Genomic DNA, 26,058 nt, shown 5'->3' on the forward strand with positions numbered 1-26,058 from the left:
GTGTGCCGAGTCTCCCCAGAGACTGTCCCTCACTTGCAGGTGATCACTCCCTGAGCATCAGACTCAAAATGGGCCTGAGTTTGGATTCAGAAAGTTCTAGTCTCAAACACCATCCTCACCTCTTAGTTGCTCTGTGCTCTTGAGAAAAACAAACAAACAACCTCAAAATGCTTCAGGTTTCCCTAAGAAGAGTGTATGTCGTGTGTGTGTGTGTGTGTGTGTGTGTGTGTGTGTGTGTGTGTGTGTGTGTGTGACAAGACACCATGGTATAGCTCTGGCATATTCCCAGGTCGTGGCGCTAGAGGGAGAGAGCAGCCTAGGGAAATAGATATCTGGGCCAGTATTCTTGAAGGGAATATTGGGCCCCAGTTTCTCTCTTCTCTCTGTCTCTCTCCTGGGAGCTTTCTCCACTGAACACTCCTGCTGTGAAATACTGCCTCACCATAGACCCAAAGGCAACAGAGTCAAGCACCTGTGGAGAGAAACCTCTGAAATCTTGAACCAAAAGTGCCTTCCTGAAAGCCGGGCATCTCTTCTCTGGCATTGTTTCACAGTGCTGGGATGCTGGCTAATGTACCCTGACAAGGTGCATTGTATCCAACACCTGTGGGAAGTTGCAGCCTCTCCACTTAGTGAATGAAGTCTCAGGTATTTGGTGAATGTGATTTGCCTTATACAAAAGCAAGTGAGGGATTAGCGTTAGCATTCATGAGTAAATAGCTGGCAAGCCTGCATAAAAGGTGGTCTAATTGTATCAACACAAGATGCAAGATGGAGTGGAATCCCACTTGTCCCACACCAGTGGCTAACGGTTGCTTGTCTGCCTCAGTGTACCCAAGGAAAGAGCGCTTACCAAGTCCCACGAAGGCGGTCCATAACAGCAGCAGAGGAGGCAGCAAGTGACAAAACTCTCGGTGCCTGAGACACATCATTCCAACATCTACCCAACCCCGTGACTCAGCTGAGAGGCACACGTTCTTCAAAAATTAAGACAAAATACTCAGTTCATCCAATTTATTCGACCAGTCGCATTGGACTAAACTGTTGAGTTTCATTTGCATAAATGTAAAAATATATTTTAAATAAGAATGCTCACACTTTACAATGTTAAAATATATATACATACATGTATATGAAAGATTCATGAAGGAATTTGGAATAAAACATACACAGTATGCTATTTTAATATAGAAACACTTTAAAGAAAATAGTCTCATTAATTACAAATGTAGCATCACCAAGAATTTACAAAAGTTTCCACTTTCTTGAAGGTCACACTTCTCATCCTTTGGGATGTACAGAAATTATGTGGTTTGCACAGTTCTATCCACATTTAAAAACATCGGGTTTTAAATGTTTAAGCACAGCATGTACAGTACACAGTGTTTCCATAGGAACATAACAGGAACTGTCACTAGTGACTTACTGTCAGGTGGCTCTGGATGAATCGGCCATTTGTAAGACACTAGTCCAGTATATTGCTATAATATTAAAGTTGGTCTATTCACCCAAAATACAATGAATTAAACTTATACTGGAGCCTACCCACCACGGCTTGAAGAATTACCATATAATACACACCAATATATACACAGAACAGGTCTTCTGAGTCCAATGAAGATCCCATGCTTAAATAAGAACCTAGAATAGGGATTTTAGGTTGATATCTTATGAGGGCTATTTTTAACACGTCCAGCAGAGTGTACAGTGAATGGAATTGTCGTCAGAAATGATCCTTCCCTGAGCTCTCTGCTCCTCCCTGTCCAGTCCCACCACCTGAGAAATGAGAACCTTGGGCCCTGGGACACGCCAGAGTAGCTTCACAAAGGGGGACATTTGACATTCATGTGTCAGTAGAGGCCTCACTGCCTCCCCCCGCTAAAAAAATGAGTAAAATTCACTCTCCAGAGCCCCTGTGTAGGATCTGCAAAGCCAACATCCAGGAGAGAATGTCCATCCGAGTTTGTTGCCGACAAAGCCATCCATCAGCCATATTCCAGGGTTGGTGGCCCCCGAACAATATTGAAGTAGCCGGCCAGAGCTCCGAGGTCTATGTAGAGGGAGCGCTGTCTCCGGAGCACCTCAGACTCCTCGGTGCTGCCCGTGCATGAAGAGTCTGCAGAGGGAACAGGGAAACAATGAGAAAAACCAATGACAGAAAAAATGATAGGGGACCTGCAAGTAACAGCTACAAGTCCCTTCTGCTAGGAAACAACCTCAAGAGACCGTGGCCCAGCTCTGGCTCTGTCACTGGTAGCCTTAAGAACACTATGAGCTATTTATGGAATAGCTCAGAGATCACAGGGTTCCAACGGCCAGCGAAGACTAGGAATTAGGTAGAAACTCTGACATGATTTTCAGTACCTCATCTTTCCCCACTAGATACAGAGAAATTCGACAAGAATAAAGTAAAAACAGGCACTCCAGGCTTGACCTCTGAGTTTGGGTCTACGTGGGTGAATTAAAAGGTGCCTTCTCCAAGTGCTTTCTCTGCACTTCCAGCCAAAACCTAATTATCCAGAAATCCACACATTCCGAACTTCGGGGTCATCACTCTCCATTGGTTTTCAAAGTCAAATGAGAGCCGTTCTTCCAAATAAAGTGAGTCAGAGACTACATCCAACGACTGTGCTACCTCTGTTCACACTGAAACCAGCTAGATTTTGGTGATCGGCGAGCTGATTAAAAGTGTTTTCCTAAGGCTTCTACTTGGGTTCTCAAATACCGACTGTATTGTGCTACTGTCTGTGCAAATGTCCTGTCTTAACCTCCCAAGGCGTGCCTGGTGTGTGTGTGTGTGTGTGTGTGTGTGTGTGTGTGTGTGTGTGTGTGTGCACGTGCAGGTGATGGAACTCAGACCTTGTGCATGCCAGACAAGTGTTCTGCCTCTAAGTTACAACCCCAACATCTGTTTTACATTTTATCTAAAGGCAGTCTCACTAAGCTGCATAGGGTAGCCTCGAACTCACTCTGTAACCCAGGCAGGCCTTGACCTTGTGGTCTTCCGGTCTGTGCCATCACACCCATCTTTTTCTTTTGAGACAGGGTCTCAAGGAGCCGAGGCTGACCTTGAACTTCTAACTGCCCTATCCAAGTACTAGGATTACAGGACAGTGCCACCATGCCTGGTCTTCATCCCCCCACTCCAATCCCCACCCCACACCCAAGTGCTTTCGTGACCCACATCAGAGGTTTCTGTGGACAGGAGGAGGGAGGCCAGTGGCTCCATGGGCACACAGGCACACACCCACATGCACACAGCAGGGGGACCTACCAGCAATGTTCTCAGGAAGTTCTAGCTCCTTCCTACTCAGCAGCCTCTTCCGTTCAAAGAGGGCAGAGTCCAGACTCTGACATCGTGGCTGGTCCTCCGGAGGGGGATTCAGGGCTTCGTGTTTCAGTAGGTCTGCCGCTCTCGGACGGTGGTTGGGGTTCCTCTCCAGGGCGGCTTCTATCAGCTCCCTCATGCCTCGACTGCAGTCACCCGCAATGTCTTCCAGGGGAGGTGCCTGCTTGTGGATCTGCCAACAGAGCAGCTCTGTCAGCACGGATGGCTTAGAGACAGATGCTCAAAGAGTGAGGAGCGACCTACATCCCACTGTTTGACCCCTAGCAAATACCTTTCAGCTTCCTAGCAGCACTTAAACCATCTTTGGTTTAATGTGGCACAAAGTACATGCCGGGTTTGAATTAGCAATGACAACTTCTCATGGTGGGGTCCAGAGGTGGCTGCAGCTAATGCCGGCCTCTGCCTCCTTCCCATGCCCTACTCTAGGACATGCTGTCAGCACAAGGAAGTGAGTTTGAGGGGAGCAGAAAGCAATAACATTACGTTTTCTTTTTTAAAAAGACATTTGAAAGAACATATACACCTTCCTTGGCTGACGGAGTTGTAGGACCCTGGTGCTTCTAAGTATGTTTTATCATACAGAAAGTATAATGGGATAGCATACAAATTATGTCAAGTTCTCATTTTAGTCAGTTTCCATTAAAAATAGACTTTCTTTTTAATAATGGAATTGCAACCACATCTCGTGGGTCACAGTTCTACCATCATCACCTCATCTCTTTGGTGTGCTATGAGATGGTAGGACTCACTGCACCCCAGCCCAGCTGACTCTCACTTACTATGTATAGGTAAGAGGGATAGGCCGATCGAGGGTAGCGCTTCACCCAGGGTGGGGTGCCTGTCTGCATGTGGATGAGTGTGGCTCCAAGGCTGTAGATGTCTGCTTTCGTGGAATGGCCCCTGCACAGAATCACCTCGGGGCTCATGTATATCTGAAAAAGACAAGGAAAGCATCATTTATCTGGCTTCCTTCTTCCCAGTTCTAGAAGCCGGGTCCTCGGCCTCTGAGATGTTTGCTGCATGCTCTGTCTTTCAGATAGAACTCTACTGCTGTGTCCCTCAAGCCAAGGAGGATCCTGAGATGTCCTCTAGAACATCTTTCCCACGCAGCAGATCTGACTTCAAAGAGCCTCGATTTTTGAACCTACTAACTCCCACTGATCTGAGTTCTGTAGACATTCATCAGTTATATACAACTGTCCACTAAAACACCATTTCTTCTCAGACTTAAATGAAACTACACGTACACTTCTCCTGTTTATCATTTAATTGCCAAAATGTGGCAGAATCCTGCAGGGCATTTGCATCAACGGCTTAGAAAGGATACTGCAAAAATGAAGTGCAAAGCTGGGAAAATGACCCTAATGAGTCACTTCTAGCTGACAGGTATCCCAGCAACTAAGGAGCAAAATGCCCGCTGCAGCAACAGTGTGTAAGTTCTGAGGCTGAAGCAAGAGGGTTGCCATAAGCTCAAGGATAGCCTGGGCTACAGACTGAGACCCTGTCTTTGAAAACAAACCACAAGAAAAAGGAATAAACAAAATACAGCATAATTTGCATTTTATTTCACAAGTCAGTGTTGAGTAAGTGGGGCAATTCTCTAAATTTTATTTTTCTAAATATAAGATGGAAGAGGAAAAAAAGAAAGCCCTAGCCACCAAGAATCTGTAGTTAGGGCTGGCACAGACACACAGTGTTAGTATCCTAATTAACAACTCAGGGTGAATAGCTCTAATCTAAAGGTACAAAGGTCTTCAACACTGGAAGCTTTGGAGCAGGATGATGCCACCAGTGGAAAATTCCACATATGACCTCATGTGACGGGCCACAGTTAAAGAGAATACCCTGCTAGCTGTCTTTCAGGCTAATGAACCCTCTGTTTCTACTTGGGTCCCATCCTTAGGATTATCTCCTAGCAACAACACACAAATGTTCCAAGAGTAAATGAAAGAAACAAGGAATAAGTGAAGGAACAGGAGACTGGAGAAAGAAAAGAAAACAGGAAATAAAGAAGGAAGGGAAAGGAAAGGAAGAGGAGAGGGGAGGGGGGGAGGGGAGTACGAAACACTCCTGACCCCCAGCCCTTCAGGTACGGTATTTATCCTGCTTCAGTGTTAAAAAGTTTTTATGCTGCCATGTGAATATGAGGAAAGGGTTAACATTCTCCGAATTCATTTCTGAGTAAATAAGTAGAGAATTAGCTTACAAAAACTGGGGAAAATGCCCAGTTTCCCCATCTTAGCCTGCTGAAGTCCTTCCTAAAACACACTTCCTTGCTGGCTTCCTTTTGCCCTGGGCATGTGGGCACCACTGAGCTCTGTGTCCACCCACTTGCCCTGCAATGAACAGCATGTGTCTCTCGACTTTTTAAAAAAATAAATAAATCCAATCTCAATCACAGGGTTAAAAAATTAAATATTCAACTTTATACCCTCCGGTCAACAAGGAGTTACACATCTACAACTTGCCAAGAGAATGGACTTCCTGTTGAAACTTCTTACCATAATCAAATACAGTTAAGAAAGAAATGATAAGTGCTCACTGTCAGTAGAGGAGGTCTGTCTCCCCTCTCTCATACAGAGCAGGGACGAAACAGACCGTGTGCAATGGGCGGGGGTGGGGGGTATGACAGTTCTATATGCCTGCACACCCAGCCTACGTTTGGAGCTGGCGGTATCAGTCCGGCATGGTGGCCTGGGTGCAGGCCCTTTGGCACACAGCCAGGAGCTTCCAGCTCAATGTTTCTTCCTCCTCAAGCTCCCGGAAGAACCAGAGCAGACAGCTCAGAATGGTTCTGTCGGCTGCCTGGAAGGCTTGGGTCAGAACTGACAGTGCTTGCTCCAGAGACATCTGCCCCATCCCCCAGGAGTGAGGACGGTGCAGGGGAACCTGAAGCCAGAGTCTGGACTTTGTGTTCTATAACAACGAAAAGAGACTGTCATGGATATAGAGAGACAGAAAGAGACATGTGCACATCTTCATTCTATGTTAAGATATAGAAGTTAATACTAGAGTCAGAAGAAAGTAAGAATTGTAAAAACAAAGACCAAAAACCACAGCAAAAATAATTCTAGAATGTTGTTTATATTTCCTATTTTTTCCTCTGAACCATGTAACTAAAACCAAATCAATATATGCCAGATTAAACTTGAGTATATATGCCATGATACGGTATAACTCTCTGAATATGAAGAGAGAGAGAGAGAGAACCAGAGGTGAAGTTTGTATTTGTGAGCTATACTGCAGAATTCTGAAATAGTCATTGGCTTCCCAACTAGCTGAGTAATTGCATTCTAATGGAAAGCAAATCTGCCTGCTTGCCTGGCTAGTGATATCTAATTTGCTCTTTAGTATAAGGAGTCAAAGCAGGCTTGCAGAAAATACTCTTCAGGGCTTCATAATCATTTTCACACTGGTCACAATCAAACTTCAGTTTGCGAGCACACAGTGGAAGAGAGACAATGGGCGGGGTGGGGTTTGTAAGAGCAGACACCAAGACCCATTTTATACCAAGTATGCAGAAATTAGCACTAGCTGAAAAGACTTCATCTAAATACTATTCAGGAGTTAGATGGGTGCTGTACACCCCACAATTCTAGTACACAGGAGGCAGGGCAAGAGGATACTGAGTACAAGCCAGCCTAGGCTATCCAATGCATTTGAGGCCAGCCTGAGCTACCACAAACTCAAATGCAAAGAAACCCTATTGAAGACTAAACTATGTGACTCTCCAACTCCACCCAGCCATCCTGGTAGAGAATCCCAGAAATACAAGCTTTCCTCCAACATTGCATAATTTTCAACTTGACTGCATTGCCAGGAAGCAAAAGGTATTTTTTTCTCTAATACCATTAATAGTGTGTTTCTCAAACTGGTTCCAGGGAAAAGGGTGGAATGTCCCGGATCTGAACTCCTGACTAATGCCAAAAAGTGCTGAAATGTCTTCCAAAGACAATGGCCTAAGCATTAAGGCTGATCAAGACTTTCTGCTGTGGGAAAGCACTCTTAAGAAATGGGGAATAGGGTTGGGGATTTAGCTCAGTGGTAGAGTGCTTGCCTAGCAAGCACAAGGCCCTGGGTTCGATCCTCAGCTCAAAAACAAACAAACAAACAAAAAAACAAAAAAACCAAAGAAGTGGGGAATAATCATTCTTTAATTTTTTTTTTTTTTAAAAAGGTCTACAGAGCGCTGGGGAGGCTGAGGCAGGAGGACTATGCATTCCAGGTCAGCCTGGGCTGCAGAGTGAGGACCTATTTCACAGAAATCAAAATAAAGTAATTCCAGAAGCTCATTTAGACCCAGGAAGAGCTTTCCAAGTTGAGTTTTGTTTTCAATTCACAGATTAGTTAAATTTTATCACTATAGCTTCAAATAAGGTGTGTTGTGTTCATGACTCCAGGCTTAAAACTATCCCTGGATGAAAGATAGACAGGCCTTGGTGGTCAGTCCTCAGTAAAGCTAACAGCCAGGACACTGAAGACAAATTGAACCAAGAGATGGAGTAGTCATCATGGTACTTGGATATCCAACAACGTTAGTTATGTTAAAAAGTTATGCAAAACTTAGAGCTCAAATCCTTAGAAAATAAGAACTAAGAAAATTAGAAACTAAATCTTTATTCTCTAAGAATTCAAGCTCAGGATCTGTGAACTGTATAACTTCAGGCATTGTGTTAAAATCTCTCTACATTTATTACTTTATTAAAAAATAATAGCAATCACCTCTCTGCCATAATAATAGTATTCACCAACAATGAAGTCATTTTAAGGAAGAAATAATTCATTTAAAGTACTAAGCGAACTATTTTGACTACCATTCTGTAACAGTTTAAAAAGATGAATTCTGAATCTACAAGTTGAGTTTCCCATGTCTGAGAAGCTAGGAACCAAAAACCTCTCAGATTTGGGAGTTCATATTTTGGGGTATTTGCATACATATGTGGGGTTTTTTTTTATCCTTTGTGTATCTTTCATCTGTCTGATATGTGCATTCCTCTGTGTGTGTGAGAGAGAGAAAAAGACACACACACACACACACACACACACAGAGAGAGAGAGAGAGAGAGAGAGAGAGAGAGAGAGAGAGAGAGAGAGAGAGAGACTGCTTACTGGTGCATATTGGACACTTTCTACCTTGGGCCAGGATCTCTGATTTACAGCTGTGTATTCCAGCTTACTTTCGAGCTTTGGGGAAAACTCCTGTCTGCCTCTCACCTGACCACAGCTGCACGGAATTACCACACTTGGCTTTATGTGGGGGTCTCAGGATCTAAACTTGGGTCCTCAGGTGTGTGCAGCAAGCATCTTAGAACTCTCTCCAGCTCCTGTGTCATTCTCTAGACTTTTGGATTAGGGATGCTCAGCTGGTCCTCTATTTCAGCACTGGATTGTTTGTAAGTGCTTTGTGTTGTATATATAAACATAGTAATAGATAATGTCTATAAATATGATGAGACATATTTAAAGTCTTATATAAATAGCAGAAAATGGTGAGAAGTAAAATGAACTTGTTCTGGCGACAATGATGAATTAATGTTGTCCTTTTACCCCTTCTTTGTCCTTTGCTGCAGCATTTCCAGAATATCATTTTTTAAAAGATTTATTTTATTTATTATATAAACAGTGTTCTTTCTGCAAGTTTGCCTGCACACCAGAAGAGGGAATCAGATCTCATTACAGATGGCTGTGAGCCACCATGGTGTTGCTGGGAATTGAACTCATGACCTCTGGAAGAGCAGTCAGTGCTCTTAACCTCTGAGCCATCTCTCCAGCTCTAGAATATCATTTTTATTCTTAACAAGATAGTAACAATTTTCACACCAGTACAGTTACCTCTGTTCCACGGAGATCCTTGGGAAGATAGACATCTTCAGTCATTTGAACACTTAGGCCAAAATCTACCAAAACGGCTTTTGTGGACATGAATACAATATTGCTAGCTGCAACGAGAAGGATTTGTAATGTGAGTCAATACATCCTAACACAACATGAAGACATCGTCTAGAAGAATGCGTTCCCGTCAGAGCAGAATGAAATGTTTCTGATGATGACACAGGCGGATCACACCCAGGAGAGAATGCTGGTGAGAGATCAGGAGAAAACCACCTGAGGCCTGTCAAGAGCCCACCCAGTGTGGACATATAGGAGTGTGGCCTGTCAAGAGCCCACCAGTGTGGACATATAGGAGTGTGGCCTGTCAAGAGCCCACCCAGTGTGGACATATAGGAGTGTGGCCTGTCAAGAGCCCACCCAGTGTGGACATATAGGAGTGAGGCCTGTCAAGAGCCCACCCAGTGTGGACATATAGGAGTGTGGCCTGTCAAGAGCCCACCAGTGTGGACATATAGGAGTGTGGCCTGTCAAGAGCCCACCCAGTGTGGACATATAGGAGTGTGGCCTGTCAAGAGCCCACCCAGTGTGGACATATAGGAGTGAGGCCTGTCAAGAGCCCACCAGTGTGGACATATAGGAGTGTGGCCTGTCAAGAGCCCACCCAGTGTGGACATATAAGAGCGTGGCCTGTCAAGAGCCCACCCAGTAGGAGTGTGGCCTGTCAAGAGCCCACCAGTGTGGACATATAGGAGTGTGGCCTGTCAAGAGCCCACCAGTGTGGACATATAGGAGTGTGGCCTGTCAAGAGCCCACCAGTGTGGACATATAGGAGTGTGGCCTGTCAAGAGCCCACCCAGTGTGGACATATATGAGCGTGGCCTGTCAAGAGCCCACCCAGCAGGGACATATATGAGCGTGGCCTGTCAAGAGCCCACCCAGCAGGGACATATATGAGCACGGCACGGCCATCAGTAAAGCTCAGGGCTTGGGCTTCAAATTCTAAGACATAAGCATCCACTATCAAGCTACTGTTAAAAAAGAAAAAAAGTATTTTTTTCTGGTTAAAGTTGTGCTTGTCACTAGGTATTAAAGATTTATAGTGAGTCTGATTTATTTCTATATCATAGCTGAGTTCTAGCAATTTGTTTTTTTTTAAGAGTTTGTTTAATGAATTCTTGCCAAATTATGGCTCAAAATTAAGAAGATATTTGTTCCTCAAAAATATATGCCTGTGTGTTTGCATCAACTAATCTCCCTCCCATCCTCCCCACCCCAGTGTGGTGCAAGTGTAAGTGTGTGGTGTGTGTGTGGTGTGTGTGTGTGTGTGTGGTGTGTGTGTGGTGTGTGTATGTGTGTGTGGTATGTGTGTGGTGTGTATGTGGTGTGTGTGTGTGTGTTGTATGTGTGTGGTGTGTATGTGGTGTGTGTGTGTGTTGTATGTGTGTGGTGTGTATGTGTGTAAGTGTGCGGTGTGTGTGTGGTGTGTAGTATGTGAGTGTGTGTTGTGTGTGTGTGTGGTGTGTATGTGTGTGTGGTGTGTGATGTGTGTTGTGTGTGTGTGTGTGTGGTGTGTGTGTGTGTATGTGTGTAAGTGTGTGGTGTGTGTGTGGTGTGTAGTATGTGAGTGTGTGTTGTGTGTGTGTGGTGTGTGATGTGTGTTGTGTGTGTGTATGTGTGTGTGTGGTGTGTGTGTGTGTGTGTGTGGTGTGTGATGTGTGTTGTGTGTGTGTGTGTATGTGTGGTGTGTGATGTGTGTGTGTGTGTGTGTGTGTGTGGTGTGTGATGTGTGTGTGTGTGTGTGTGTGTGTGTGTGTGTGTGTGTGTGTGTGTGATGGGGATCAAACCCAGGGCCTTGTTTGGGCTAAGCAGGAACTCTACCACCACTGATGCACACTCTCAGTGTTGCATTATTGTTTTTAAAGCACTATACAAGGACAGATGCAGCACACCCAACAGACATGTGCTCCTGATCCCCAAAACATTGTTCAGTCCTCACCCTCCCATCTGACTGCTAACATTCATAACGACTGGCCATAATTCTATGAGTTCTTTCAGGGCACAGAAAAGGAAGATGAGCTGTGTTTGCAAGGAGCTGTACTGCCTGCCACTGATTGTGCTAAAACATCTCATTTGTCTCCCAGCTAGTGAGTCCCACTAAACCATAACAAGGCAGACCCCACTGCTCACGTTTAATATCATGGTGGATCACTTTCTTAGAGTGCAGGAAATCAAGTCCCTTGAGAACATGCTTCGTCACCCAAATAATTTCAAATTCTCTCATGGGCCCACAGCTCTCCAGCTTCTCCAGAACAGACCCTCCCTCGCCGGCTTCCATGAAGAGATGGACAGTATCGCCCCATAGAACGGCACCATATAATTCAGCAATGTTCTCATGCCGGAAGCAGGCCTGGATTTCCACATCCGAGGGCTTAAACTGATCCACAGGAATCTAGCAACACAAAACATGGGTAAGAGTCTAAACAACCTCAAGATGATAAAACAAACAAAAACCAGACAGATCAACCCACAAACCAGAAGCCAAGTTAACACAAGAACACTTAGAGGTGTATGACAGAGCCTTGTGGTATCAAAAATGTTTACCACAGATCCGCTCCCACATTACATCATCTTTTGATATAAATTTTTTTAAACATAAAAAACAAGATGGCGGAAAAACTCATTTCATTTAGAATTTAGAAATCCAAACGAAGCTTAAAATAAATGAGCTAAGAGATTTTCTTATGACCAATACACATCCTCTCCATGGCCCCAGAATACTGTGTTTATTCAATATTTCACCTTATTGTGTGATAATATGAAGCCATTAGTTCCTTAGTTCATACTCAGGCTATGGCTTGAGAATGGTAAGTGCCCACCCATCCCTACATCCCATGAAAACTCAGTCCTCCATCAATAAGAACTGTGATAAAAGGTAGTGTTCATACAGCAGAGACTCTTAAAATGTCTCCAAACATGGTGCTAGGGGAAAAAGGCAAATTGTAGGAGTTCAGATATTATTCTAAAATGATGATATGCACAAATCTGGAAAGATAAGAAGTTCCCAGCAGTGGTTGTATTAAGGAAGGGGACCTCACCCATGAGACTCCATCCTTTTGAGCCTGAGATTTTTAATTGTATATTTGATTTTCTTTAAAAAAAAAATACTCTCCTCAAATATTTAAATATAATAAACACCAAAAGGACAACTAACCCACAAAGCCATTTTCCTATGCTTTTGTATTAAAATTTAAAAATAGGATTTTTAAAAATTTAAATATTAAAAAAACCCTGGGTCTCCAATTTTTATAAAAGGTCTGTAGATAGTTTACAGTTTGGAAGGGTCACTCTAGATAGAAGCTTCAAAAAGCTTACTGTAAGTCTTATTTTCCCTTTAATATAGATTATCCCGTCAATCTTTTTTTTTTTTTTTTCAGAGGGGGGGAAGTTTCACTATGTAGCCTTGGCTGGCAGGGAACTCACTATATAGACCAGATTGTCCTGGAAATTATAGAGATCCATCTGCCTCTGCCTCCCAAGTGCTGGGATTAAAGACTTATCCAGTGAATCATAATGAAAGAACAAATGAAAGATACTGTTGGTCTTGATGTTAGTATGAGAGACGGACTCACGGGATCTGGCAACTATTTTTTATTTTACTTTTTTGCTAAATCAAGAGTAAACACTATGCTAGGGCTAGGTAAGGGTCTGGGTTTGTTTCCAAGCACCACCAAAGAGTAGAAAATGGTACTTAACTTCGTCACACTTTAAAATGGTGTGGTTTTTAAGCCCAAGGACTCATCCACTGGGCTTACAACTGTGATTCCCAACTGAAATAAAAGTACCAGGCTCCACCAGGAATCCCCCTGACTCTTTTCAGTCACTATATTGCAAGGGTGCCCCGTGATCACAGCATCTAGCAGAGGGATTTGCGGTCCTGTTTTTGTACTTACTATGAATGGGACCTCATACAATAGATCTCACTTTGTGTCTAGCTGTCTGAACTTAAGGGTTCTGAGACACGTCCACAGTGCTTTAGCTGTAAGCCATTCATTCTCTCTGTGGTCTAGTGTGGCAGAGCGTAAATATCCACCTAGCAGTACCTGGGAAGAATACTTCAGCAAACCATGCTGAAATGAACAGCCCAAAATAGTCAAGCATATGGACACACCTCTCTGCTGGGTGTAACTAAGCAATGGAGTTATTGGGTCACTCCGGATATGTACATTCTCAGCTGCCAGAGTCTGCCCAGCAGTCTTCTGAAGTAGCAATACGTTAATTTTAAGCAGTCATTGCTTAGTAAGAGATGGAGTCCTTTCAGCAACTGGTACACTTGAATTCAACCCTATGAATCTTCAGTCCTGAGAAACATCTTGTTTTCCTAATCTCTGTTGCCTGCCATGGACCTCTCCCCAGCCTACAGGAGCTACACACAGATCTGCTCTTCTATCTCCCATCTAAGGGAGATGGTATTATCCAAGCTAAACACAACAAACCATTCTTTAATTAGATTACAAACTCCAAGACACCTAAATAGAGATATAGGGGCTGAATGGCCCTAGGTCACAACTGAGATGTAGGAACTGAGTTGCTCCAGATCACCAGCCACTCCAGAAATGACAGACACTTTGGGGCAGGAATCTTAAATAAAAACCAGTGTAAGGGACAGAACCTTGGGTCATGGTATATAACCCAACGCCAGGAAATCAGATACCCAGTGTGGATGAACACACCAGTTTGCATGCCATTCTTTTCTTGGTCTTCATGTCTTGGGCTAAGTAAACTTTTCCAAAGGCCCCCCGAGGAACGAAACCAGAGCCGATGTTCCTATAAGTCAGCTTCCAAGGGACGAGGAGAACATCCGAGTCAATTTGGTAGCGTCCGTTCTGGGGACTGATTACCTGTGAGGAGATACAGATGCTGAAGTGAAGCTCAGTCCATAGAGGCTATTTTAGAAGCATTCAATGCAGTGGTACCACGAGTCATTCTGACATTACAGGCTATATTTAGACCTTGAGCAAGACAGAGAAAGCTTGTAACAGACACAAGTTCCTGGTCCAACCTGCTCATATTTCCAAATGCTTGTGAGTAGTTAGCTGCCAAAGAGAAGCTGAAAAATTATTTATCTAGGGAGTCTGACAACTGTGACCCAAAGACTGAAAATAAAGGATGTGTTTGTGCCTGGAGAGTGACTTGTTTCTATTAAATGCACTAACCTGTTCATCTGCATAGCTATTACTCACACATGATGCACACAGAGAGAGAGAGAGCGTGGAAATTAACTGAGGCTCGGGGAGGATCGTGGAACTAGTGTGTGATGCCAGAGTCATGAGCTGACAATGTTACATAAATAAGGAAGGGCAGAGTTGTTTCTCTTTGGCTTCCTCGCTGAATTTTACAGTGTGCCTATTATGTGCCCTGGCATGGGTTTGGTGCCAAGGAGGCATCCATAAGCAGAGATGGGTGGGTCCAGACTTCTAAGGGCTCCTGGGTAAGAAAACCTTTAGAATCAGGTCTTTCAGAACCAGTAAACTCAGGGTTGGGAGCATAGCTCAGTAATAGAGCACATGTCTAGTGTGCACAAGGTCCTGGGGTTGATGTCCAGCATGGCATACATAAATCAACAACAACAACAACAGGAAAAACCATGCTTAGCACAAAGAACAAAAACAAAAACAAAACCAGTCAGCTAAAACGTCAAGAGCTATACCCTGAGAGCAATGTGGGAATCAGAGGATGTTCACTATGTGGGACACTACAGAAGTACCAGCACGGGGTGGGGGGGGGGGGCAAAAGAATGATGAGAGCCAAGCCAGTCAGGGCTACATGCCAGGCCTGTCTCCAAAACAATGAATAGGTCAATGAAAAGTGAAAATCACAATGGAAATAAAATGGCAGTCCTTGGGAAACATGGCCTGGAACACATGCTTTAAAAAATGTCTAAAAGGTTCTAAGGGATAGTCTCCCCAAATGCCAGCTGTTTCCTCAGTGTGACTAGTGATATTATGGCCTGAAATATCAATCCAGGATTTCTGATTGAAATAGTAGTGAGCTACCTCAAGAGCTGAAGAGAATGTGGAAGCCCTAAGCCTATCCCATAAGAGAAGAACAGGAATCCTATCCTACTGCAGATGCATCTAGGCTTCTGCTCATCATTGTGGGCATGGGCCTGATAACCAAAGGGCTGTTCCCTCAACCTCCATCACTGCTAAGGAGCTCTCCAGTCCACAGACATGTGCTCAGTTCGTCAGGAAATCAAGTGAAGAATAACCCAACACTTGGAAACACAGAAATCACTAAATCTAAACCTTAAGTATTTACGGGGTGCTTTTGCTGAGGGGGACCCATACAGGTCCTTCCAGGAAGTAAATAGAAACCATGATCTTGTCTCATTTAAAATATGATGACTGCCTCTCCATAAAAAGGGTCGCTTCATGTCACTGTGGGCCCCATTTGCAGTGTGCTGAGGATATTGTGATGGTGGTGTCTCCCATATTTAGACAGAGCGAGGGCCCTGTCAGCACTTGCTGGGGGGGGGGTGTCCTCTTCTTGTCATTTACAGAACAACTCTAGATAACCACCACCTCAGGCATAGAGCCATGTTCATGAAAGTTTGGTTTTTGACTGAACTAAGTGTGTGATGATCCAGCTCCACCCCTTATTCTATGCAAGAGGTCAGAGGGAAGAAACAGCCACCACACAGGAGAGCTAATTAGGGACCAGGTGCAGCGCTGCTATTTTGCATGATCTCATTAAAGTCTACAGCCATCCTGAGCTAGGTTCTATTTTTATTTCCATTTCATGGCTGAGGCTGGCTTCCAGAGGTGAAGCAACTCTCTAATCAGTGCCAGAATTAGGATTTGCACTCAGGTCTGCCCAACCCCAAAGCCAGAGCTCCCACTCTTTGTGTAAGAGACTTTGGGGTTCCAGAAGGCTGTAATTAAGGCCATGGTAGGGTGCAGACTCAGTCCTCAAAGCCTCCTAAACTTACCCGGTGAGGCCCAAGTCCCAGCCAGTGTGCAGTTCAGAGTCCGAGCTCTTTCCCTAACACCAGTTCTCCCCTTCTTGAGTCTGTGCATTTCTGTCTTTAATCTCCTCCCTTCTAGGGTCCCCTCTAAACAATCTTGCCTGTGCTATTCATTTCTGCCAATTCTCCAACTCACCAAAGTCACTTTCAAGGGCAGACACTAGACATAAGCGTTCTAGTCCCTCATCCAAATTGCTTTTGTCTATACTAAATGATACAGGGGGCAGTGTCTGGGAAATTTCTTAGGTATTTTATTAAGTGAGCTGTGTGACCTGGTTCCTGCAAAGTAGAAGTGGTCTTCAGCTACACCCATGGAAACAGATTATCTAAACAACAAAGGCAAAGCTATGTCTCTCCTACTTTCCTGGTGATGTGAGTGGACCCCCTGTTCAGTTCTGGTTAGTAAGGCAGGGAGAAAGAGTTTCCATTCCAAAGGCAAAGGACATACCAAGTTCTTAACTCTCAGCTATCATCACTACTCATCATATATACTTACTGGGGATGGGAGTGGGGCAGAGGGTAGACGCTAAGGTAAGGGCCAGTCAGAGATGGATTTGGGTGAATACAAGAGGAAACTTTCTTATGGTCAGGAATTGACAAATGAGGCACTGAATGCAGTATGTGATGGCTCTTCCTAATGGGTCTGGAGGAACAAACCAGAATATTGTACCCAGTATTACGAACTGCCTGGTTCAAACATCAGGTAGAAGGCTGGACTCTTCAATCTGAGAAGTTCTGACTCCTTGACTAAGCCCTGAGGATCATCACTCCAAATGCCACTATTTGTAGTAAACAAATAGTAGAATCCAGGGTGTGTGTGTGTGGGGGGGGGGGGTGTTCAGATCCACATACAACCCTCAGAGTTGAGTGCCTGGGGACTCTTTTAAAATTCTCTCCAGATCACGTATGAACTGGTTATAAATAAATAACTTAGCACTGACATGGAGAAGTTCCTAGGTTGGTCTCTTGGTGTTCTTTCCTTGGATTTTTTTGGACGCTAGTGCAATCTATAACGTAAGGGAAATGGCACACATAAATACACACCCGGAGAACTCATTCAACATGCCCATGCTTTGGGATATTGTTTTAATCTACGGTTCTCCTCCCTGTCTAATTAACTTTGCAGCACTGTGGGTGTTGGCTGCCTAAGTACACCAGGTCTCTCTGCCTCTGACTTTTGCACATGCTGTCTCTCCCTCTGAAACAATCTTCATTTCATTTAGCTGACTCCAGCTTGATGTTTACACCCTGGTATAGGTACCAATCCTTCCTGGAAGCCTGTGCCGACATCCTCCTTTCCCCTTCCCTTCCTCACACTCATGGGTGTGAGAATCTTGTCTGAGCACCCGCAAGGCTTTCAGGGTGTACACAGATTGTGGCTGGGCACACAGTGCTGTGTTACCTGTTAATGCAGGTATTGAGTTCCCTGTGACACAAACTACTCAGAACACTACCCAGCACCTGGAACAGCCTGATACACTGTGGCTGTCCCAGCTATGTCTAGCAAATGAACAAATGGATATTTGAATAAAGGTTTCTACCCCTATATAGGAAGCTTTTATGGATACATTTTACCAAGGAGCCAGTCTAGGTGGCAGCTAATTCTCTAAGCAAAGCTAGCCCAAAGTACACCGCTTTGCCAAGTCCATAGATGGAGGATGAGAAAAGATCTTGACTACAAGATGGATGGCTTCATAAAAGGCACCATGCCAGAATCAATGATATTCAAAGCCAGCCTTGTGTCAGACTGGTTCTGACTGAAGACCAGTGCACAGGCAATCAGTTATAAAGCACAGAGCTGTGACAGATTACCACTAGCCTTAGAGAACAGTTTCATTTTTAATGCCAGCGACAGGGAAGTCAAACACAGTCCCCGGAGGCACAGTCCCCAGGCCTAATGGAGCCAGATCCACAGGCCTGTGGGCTATATAATCCCATTCTGCTCCCCATCATTTCATTCATTTTGGTCTTCTTGCTTTATATTTTATATTCATCAGCATTAAAAAAATACATGTCCTTCTTAAGATTCTTAAGACCCATGCCTTGATGGTATCTTTGATTCTTACATTTTCTTTTTAGTTTGATTTGCTCATTTATTGAGCATGGGCTCTTTGGCAAGGAATGAAAGACAGTACCTCACTGGGGCCTTTGCTGGTCAAGTTTTTACTTCCTTCTAATGACTGTGGTTTCTGGCCCTTTCTGGTTCTACTCCTAAAAAGAAGCAAGAAGCTACTTTTTTGGTATCCTTTAAAAATTTCCCAGCATTCCCTTGTGTACACAGACCATGATCCATCTCTTCTCGGTGAGGGCAAACACAAGAAACAGCGAAGGGAAAAGTATAGAGAAACCTTCGTATCTAAGCAAGGACGATTAGTTTATTCTGCTTGTCTTTATTTATTAAATATGTGGAAAACTGAAAGAACTACATCAGCACCGTATTTGCCACTGACCACATTGTATTATTTTGAAGCATCCTCCTCTAGTTTTACTCTGGCTGAGGAAACCAGGTATGGCCCCTGCTTCAAATGATGAACTCCTGTGGATGAAATGAAGTCATACTCTAAAGACAGAGCCTTTAGTTCACTGTTAAATGCAGCGTGGTAGATCCACACCAAAAGAAGTCACACCCTGATGCTGAATATGAGCTTGCTTCTTTCTGAGCCACATAATTGACTTGCAACAAAACAACTCACTACATAGCTGACCTAAATTACTGTGCTGTTTTTCATTAAATGAATGTGGGACAATTAAAAAATTATTATTATTATTATTATTATTATTATTAGTAGTAGTAGTAGTAGTAGTAGTATTTCCTTTGTCCCAATTCAGGCTTTTCAGCAACAGGTGCCCCAGCACCGGCCATGCTGCCATTTGTATACACCAAGGGAAAGAGCGCTGCCTCCATCAACAGGCGTGTTTGTGACTTACCACCTACTCTTTTGCAAGCTGTCCTTTTTACAAAATTAAGTCACCTTTTAATCACCGCCCACGTGTTCACCTCTAACACACCAAGGACCTGTCAGAATGACAGGCACACCTAAACACTCCACCTGACCAACTATTGTGGCAACAAAGAGTTGTCACAATATTTTGGGGACTAGCTACATACTTGGGATGACTCTGCAACTCCATCACTGTGGGTCATCGCCACTTAAAGAGAGTGAATCTGTGCATAGCTATTTGCTACCTACAAGCTGCATTTCTGCAGGAACCAAGTTTAGCCAAATGTGATAAGAGGGGAAAATAATAGTTTTCAACATTATTAAGGTAGCATTTACTCATCTCTTGGCTGGTGGACTCCCATTAAGACCATCTCTTTTGTGTATATAGTGAAATGTGCCTTTAAGGGATGTATTAAAATACGTCTGTAAGGGCTGGGAGTGTAGTTCAGGGTACAGTGCTTACCTAGCATGCCCTATCCCTGGAAACACAAAGTATATTTACAATTGCTTCTTCATAGAATTACTACTAAATTACAGGCCTCTGCAACGGAGCTTGTGTGAAGATTTCCTTCTCATGGTCAACACAGAGGTGATTCTGACCAATAACTACATTCTTTAAAGCTTGTATCTGGCAGCCATCCTATGCCACGTTCAATGACACTCTGCATGCAATGAAGCCATACCAGTAAAGCTGCACACACAGCACTCAACTGATCAGAAGACACATACCATATTTAATAAAATTCCAGATTCCTGTGGCCGATGTCCATAAAAATGCTTTGCGGTATTAGAGATATGGTTTGCAAAGGCAAGTAGATCCTCCACGGTCCCGTATCTGACAGATGACAGCCAGGGCACCTCCTGGCCACTCCGGAGCAGGGACTCCGAACGGTCCTTGTTTTGATTACTGTCTGGACACATGGTCATCAGACTGGGCTCGTATACTGCTTGCTCTTCACTTGTGTAAAGGTTTTCCATTATGTCTATGACTTCTGACACGTTTAAATGCTTAATTAATAAATCGATTTCTTCTTTCTCGTCACTTCCCGTGCTCATGAACTCCATCACTGTGGTGCCTGCTGGGGAGTCTATAAAGAAACACAAACACTTCTTTCACTACAATGTGTTTGAATTAGAGACCAAAGGGCCTCCGTGCCTCTGTTCATAACGAGGATTCTTCTTTACTCACACGTGTGAATTCATGTGGGCACTGCCACGTTCAAAGGGACCTTAGATAATCTTTAGCCCAGCTCACTTTGCAGGGGGAAACCTGAGATGCAGAGTGCCTGGGACTTACTCACTGTGGCATCAGCTCTAGCTACTGAAAACAAACTTTCACTAAACACAAACACAGGAAAGAGCAGTCCAGGGTTCTCTGAAGACGAAGGCTCTTGTTTTTTAAAGCTACGAACTTTGCACAATGTCATTGTTCACCCGTGGCTTGAAAGAAAAAGAACTACTTGACTAAAATTCAGGAACCAACCTGGCAAATAAGTTAAGTCCCAAGAGAGCAGAAGGAATGTAAAACAGAGTTTGATTGAAGCAAATGGGGTAGTGAGAAGTTAAATTTGTGGGGAAATCTAGTGTGAATAAATCAAACGGCTCTTTAGAAGGGAACAGGGGCCTGGGATCTTAGCTGTGCCCAAGATAAACAAGATGAGAAAAGTGACCAGCTCACTAACCCGTGAGCCACAGTTCCCTCCAGACACCTAAAATTTTTTAATTGCACAAAGTGCACACATCTCGAGGGTCCCAGAAAGCAAAGTTAGTACTTAGACCAACTGGCCTGGAGAAGCTTTAGTAGTGCAAAGAGGCCAGGGAAGCTAAATCTGTTATAAGCAAGGCACAGGTGAAGATCAACTGACTTCACTAGCCAAGGCGACATTTCAGTCCCACACAATCAGGTGCCACACTCAGGAAATGTAGGTGACAAAAGAAGGTAAACACAGTAATAAAAAGTGACACTGTTTCCCCAGGTCTTAAGATAACTCAGCTCCACTACAAAGGAGAAAAGATCAGAGCAGCTAGGAGATCTAAGAGAATTTTAAAGCCTGTCTGCCTTAAACCACCTTGCTCTAGAAAGCATAGCCTCTCTGGAAGGTACTTCAGGTTCTTAAAAAGCACAGGTGCTTGGCACGTATCACAGTGCTGGGGTATGGAGACAGGCGGGTCCCTGGAGCTCACTAGCTAGCAATTCCAGCTGAACCCATAAGCTCTAGGTTTAGTGAAAGACCTGCCTCAAAAAGTAAGGTGAGGAAGACACCCAATTTTGACTTCTAACCTTCACATGCTCCAGCACATACGTGCACCATGCATGTACACCTGCATGAAATGTATACACAAACATGTACATGTACATATATTACATACACCAATCTACATACACAAAGTAACAAGATATTATTCCATCAAAGCCATGCACCTGTATCAACTTGGAGCTTCAGTTCAAAGATCCTGGAAACTTCCACCTGGGGCCACCTGCACACATGACCAAGTCATGTGCCTCTGATGTACAAACTACTCTGAGGAAAGCATCTAGCATCCAGGCCACATTAAATATTCCTCTCCTCATGGCCATATTTCACCACCAACCTCAGTGCCTATGAGATGTTGGGCAAGTACCACAAGCCCTCTGTACCTTGATTTCCCTCAGCTGGAGATAATAACAGCAGCTACCATACAGTTAAAGAAGCTCCTGTGCACATGGTACCCTTGCCTTGGATGTAGTAGGTAAAGCTATGTCAAGTACTAAGATGTGGCCCCTTGCTCAGCAGATGCCACGCCAGCCTCCTTTCTCATCTGAAAGTGGGATTTGCTGCCTCATCCCCAGACTATTCCTTGGTAAGTTTTTAAAGACTGTGTCCATGCTGAAACAAAGGTGGGAGGGGCCAAACCTGTGAAGCATGCTGATGTCTGTTATCACCACACTTAAATCTAGACAATGGTCCAGACAGTGCCTTCTCAGACATCTTACACATCTTTGACAAAGATTGTGATTCAAGTCCCTAGCTTGTCAAGCTACACAGGAAACTTTGTGAACTGACAGGAGAACTTTTGGCCTCAGTTTCACAGAGCTAGTGGTTGCAGTTTCTACAACTGTAGAATTTACTAGGAAAACAGAAGTTAAAAGACTTTAGGGTCCCCTTGAGTAAAGGAAGGACCCACGGCTCCCACACTGAATTATCAAAATAAATGACCTAACAGAAAATAAAGTTTGTGACTCAAGAAAGGGGGGAAATCCAAATAGTTCCAAGTCACTGTACTATTCAGAAAGGAAGACCAGTTTGAGGTTTTAATCCTGCAGAAAATCTCAAACAAAATGTGTGTTCTTCATATAGGTTTCACTTAGACACACATACATATATGTACACCAAATGGGCAGGGAGAGAGACAGAGAGAGAGAGACAGAGACAGAGACAGAGAGACAGAGACAGAGACAGTGACAGAGAGACAGAGACAGTGACAGAGAGAGACAGAGACAGAGAGAGAGATCGAGCAGGGAGATGGAGGTGTGTTTAACTCTGAGACTTTTTGTGGTGGTGCTTGCTCAATTCCTGAGAGGCTCCTGTCACAGAGATCTGCTGCCCAGCAACCCAGATGCCCCAACAGTTTCTAGAACATGAAAAGGCCCTGCACCCTCCTGCCTCAACTAAACAGACCACATACTAACGATGTCTGAGCTACACAAGGCCAGAGCCCCTTTCTGTGCATGGATGGTGAAGGCATTCCAGTTTAGTGACAACCACACTCAGCTTACAAATGACTGCGCGGGATACAAATCTTCATCATAAACTCCACACTTCCTAGCAGAATGGAGTTAGGCCAGCTTTAGAGACAGTTGCTCCGAGTGCAGTTGAAGACTAGTTTTTGTTATTCGACTTCAAAACATTAACTAGAAATTAACAGAATTATTTCAGAAAGCAACTATAAAAATCAAAAACAGGAGTATAAGGCTCTCAGCTGCGTCCATCCACACAAACAAACCTTCCCACAAACAAACCTTCCCAGCAAGTGAATGCCGACTGCAGTCTTGATATTCTGCCCAGCAATGGGGGAATGATACTTTGTGTTACTTCCCATTTTCAAAAGGATTTCCCCCCCACTGAAACAACTCATTACTCCTCAGGACACATTTCTTAATATATTTTTCTTTTGAAAAAGCCCCCAAAAGATGCTGGATTTCAGCCCTGTAGCATCAAATCCACTTCAAAAATTCCAGACACCTCAACTATCCTGTTCCTATTCTCTTACAGGATACTCTTTAAGAACCAGAGCACACTAGCCTCAATCCATCAGTTGGGCACCTCAGCAGGAAGTCTTATAATGTTAAGCAAGTATATTGGCTCCCCCCCCCCTCAGTTTTTATAAAAAAAAACGATGCCCCACCCCCACCCCTTCTAGATCCAAATATGTTTTTCTACACTCCCTCCTGGTCTACCTGGCCCCTTAAGATAACCGAGCCTAAAGGAGCTTGTATATAGTAAAAGTGCCCAGCGACAGAGCGATGGTAGTGAGGTCTTTCAGCCTCCAAGTTGCACTCACCCAGGCTCAGCAACCAGGGTACAGCTGTCCGAGCAGCAGCGTCTCCCGCGGGAGACGCGGAGAGCGCGGGTCCTCACTTCCCCAGCCACAGCCCAGGCGGACACTGACTGGTCACCCGGAATCCGGGAAGAAGGAGGAAGGGGGAGGAGCGGTGAGTCCACACCTCCCGCCTCCTTGCGCAAGGTGCTTTCCAGCCGTACCTGCTTGCAGCAGGCCACCCGAGGCTCCCGTGGTGGGAGGCACGCTCCGTTTCAGAGTGGGAACTCCCGGACACTTAGGAGGTGCACCCCGGAAACACACCCAAGGCACCCCAAACCCTGTTACCTGAGTGTTCCAAGTGCCCGCCCAGAGCTCGGGCTCAGTAGGCAGTGGGTGGCTTGCCTGCGGGAGCCAGGAGTGCTGGTGTCCCGAGGGCGGGTGGCGGACCCGTGCGCTGCGGGAGGACCGTGCGCTGCTGGCCCCAGACTTTCCGCGTCTGAACCGGCCCCGGGGCGGCGTAGCAAACGCCAGCCTCCTCCCCGCCTTTTCCATTTCCCCTTTCTCTCGGTAAACAGAAAGGGCCTGCAGCCTGGCCGGGCACTCGGGAGCCCCCGCGCTGGGAAATTCCGTCCTCCCACCCTTGGGCCCCGGGGCGCGGGGTGGAGATGGAGGCGGGACCGGGCGGAGCGCCCCTGAGGATCCACCCCTCCCGGGACTTCTGCACCCAACCTGCGGCCAGACCCCGTCTTCCCAAACTGAGCCTGCGGTTCCAGACCCTCTCCAAGACCGGTCCGGAGGCGCTCTCACAGTCGCTGCGGGAGGCTTACGGGCTATCAATCTGATTGCCAGTAGCCAGAACAGGTCTTGCCCAGATTCGGTTCAGTTGCACTGTATGAGGCGCAGAGTACAAGTCCGCAAACTCTGACTCCCCGCAGCTCTTTAAAGTCTCAGCGAAAGTCGCCTGCGCTGTTCCCTGCCAGCACAACTAGTTTTGATCTTTAGTCTAATGGAACCGATTGTTCGGCGACACCGCTCCACTGTGAGAATTGCCTGCTAGGATCCCTCTGGCCCTTAGCTCCGGGTAATAATCTAGGGGTTTGCTCCTTAGAAAATTTACTGAAGGCGAGGTCCAAAGACCTCCAAAGAGCGCCACCAGTAACTCCAATCCACCACCGCTTATCCTGCTCCTCCCTCCAAATGCCCCGAGCATCAACAACCTACCAGGAGCTGAGTAATTTGCAAGATCCCAGAGAACAGGAGGAAAGGTCACGTTGACATCATCTCCATTCCAAGGATGGGACTTGGGGGTCCCAAGCTGAGCTACGAAGCCAGCGCCCCTATGACTGAGTTGCACGTTCTGTTCTTTGCAGTCCCCAGGCTCTTCCGCCCTTACCAAGTTCAAAACACCCCTTAAATTGATCTCTCCCCAATTCCTCTATGGACAGTGAATTGAGCTTTCAAGGACGTTCTAAGAAACAGAAAGCTGGAGTAAGGAATAGCGCCTGCGTTATAGAACCTTAAAGTTCATACACGCAAGACTAAATTTACATGCAATTTCTTTCAATGTGAGAGCACTATGTGAGTGCTGTAACTTGAGTGAGGCTGGGCATCACTTTGGTGGTTACAGGAACCTTTCTGTGGCTCGGCTTCTGGATGACTTGGCCTTTCTGTTCTCACAGAAAGGGAGCGAGCATAGTCCGCACCAGCCAAGCAGCCTGCACTCGGCTGTCCTGCGGCCTTACTCCGTGGATTTCATCACTGGTGAGAGAGCCAGCGGATCAGGCGGGGCTCAGGCTGATACAGAAAGAAGTACTGCTATCCTTTAGTTTCTCTGCTGAAACCCAGTTTAGTACAGAGGTTGCCTCTGCCTGCTGTGTGAGAGTCGTCTCTCCCTTGCCTGCTGTCTTTGGCAATAAAGGATGGGCTTATAAACACTTTAAAAATAGAACCATGGAACCACGCCCCGCCCCGCCCCCTTAAGTGAGCTCATAACACCACGTGTAATCTGGGAACTAAGCCCCGGATTTCCCTACAGAAGTCTCCCCAATACAGCTGTACTTCAATGCCTTAAGCAGTAGCTGGTTTTATGTTGTGAGGTGATTTAAAAAACTTACCTTCAAACATTTTATTTATTTGTTTATATTATTTATTTATTTATTTTTCCAAGACAGGATTTCTCTGTGTAGCTCTGGCTTCTGGGAACTCACTTTGTAGCTTAAGATAGCCTCAAACTCAGGGACCCACCTGTCTCTGCCTCCTGAGTGCTATGGTTAAAGATATATATATATATATTCCAGTTACTTTCAGACATTTTTAAAAGTCTAACACAGCATTGAACTTAACGTCCCCGAACAGACTGAAAAGAGAACGCAACTGCAAAGAAAGAAGTT

General features: G+C 44.9%; 1 protein-coding gene across 2 annotated transcripts; it reads right to left on the reverse strand.

Annotated features, from left to right (window-relative positions):
- Positions 1-988: 988 nt before the first annotated feature.
- Positions 989-24,364, reverse strand: Map3k8 (mitogen-activated protein kinase kinase kinase 8). 2 transcript variants are annotated; one of them, XM_036188180.1, is made up of 8 exons: positions 23,690-24,006; positions 19,877-20,235; positions 13,912-14,079; positions 11,369-11,630; positions 9,182-9,288; positions 4,129-4,281; positions 3,275-3,521; positions 989-2,116 (listed from the first exon to the last, which is right to left on the reverse strand). In XM_036188180.1, the coding sequence occupies exons 2-8, from the start codon at positions 20,210-20,212 to the stop codon at positions 1,986-1,988; spliced, it is 1,404 nt and encodes a 467-aa protein (XP_036044073.1). In that variant the 5' UTR covers positions 20,213-20,235; positions 23,690-24,006; the 3' UTR covers positions 989-1,985. The 2 variants fall into 2 exon arrangements, with proteins under 2 accessions (XP_036044073.1, XP_036044072.1); XM_036188179.1 differs by lacking the exon at positions 23,690-24,006 and adding an exon at positions 24,014-24,364 and having other exon boundaries at positions 1,047-2,116.
- Between the last annotated feature and the right edge of the window lie 1,694 nt (positions 24,365-26,058).

The sequence above is a fragment of the Onychomys torridus genome, chromosome 5, assembly GCF_903995425.1.
Source record: "Onychomys torridus chromosome 5, mOncTor1.1, whole genome shotgun sequence".
Taxonomy (NCBI): domain Eukaryota; kingdom Metazoa; phylum Chordata; class Mammalia; order Rodentia; family Cricetidae; genus Onychomys; species Onychomys torridus.

Excerpts from the sequence above, each read along its gene's own strand:
- Map3k8 (XM_036188180.1), bottom strand. The coding sequence starts at position 20,212 with ATGGAGTTCATGAGCACGGGAAGTGACGAGAAAGAAGAAATCGATTTA. Across the intron at positions 14,080-19,876 it reads CTGGAATTTTATTAAATATG|GTAATCAGTCCCCAGAACGG; the intron begins GTATGTGTCTTC and ends ATCTCCTCACAG. Across the intron at positions 4,282-9,181 it reads AGGATCTCCGTGGAACAGAG|ATATACATGAGCCCCGAGGT; the intron begins GTAACTGTACTG and ends TGTCTTTTTCAG.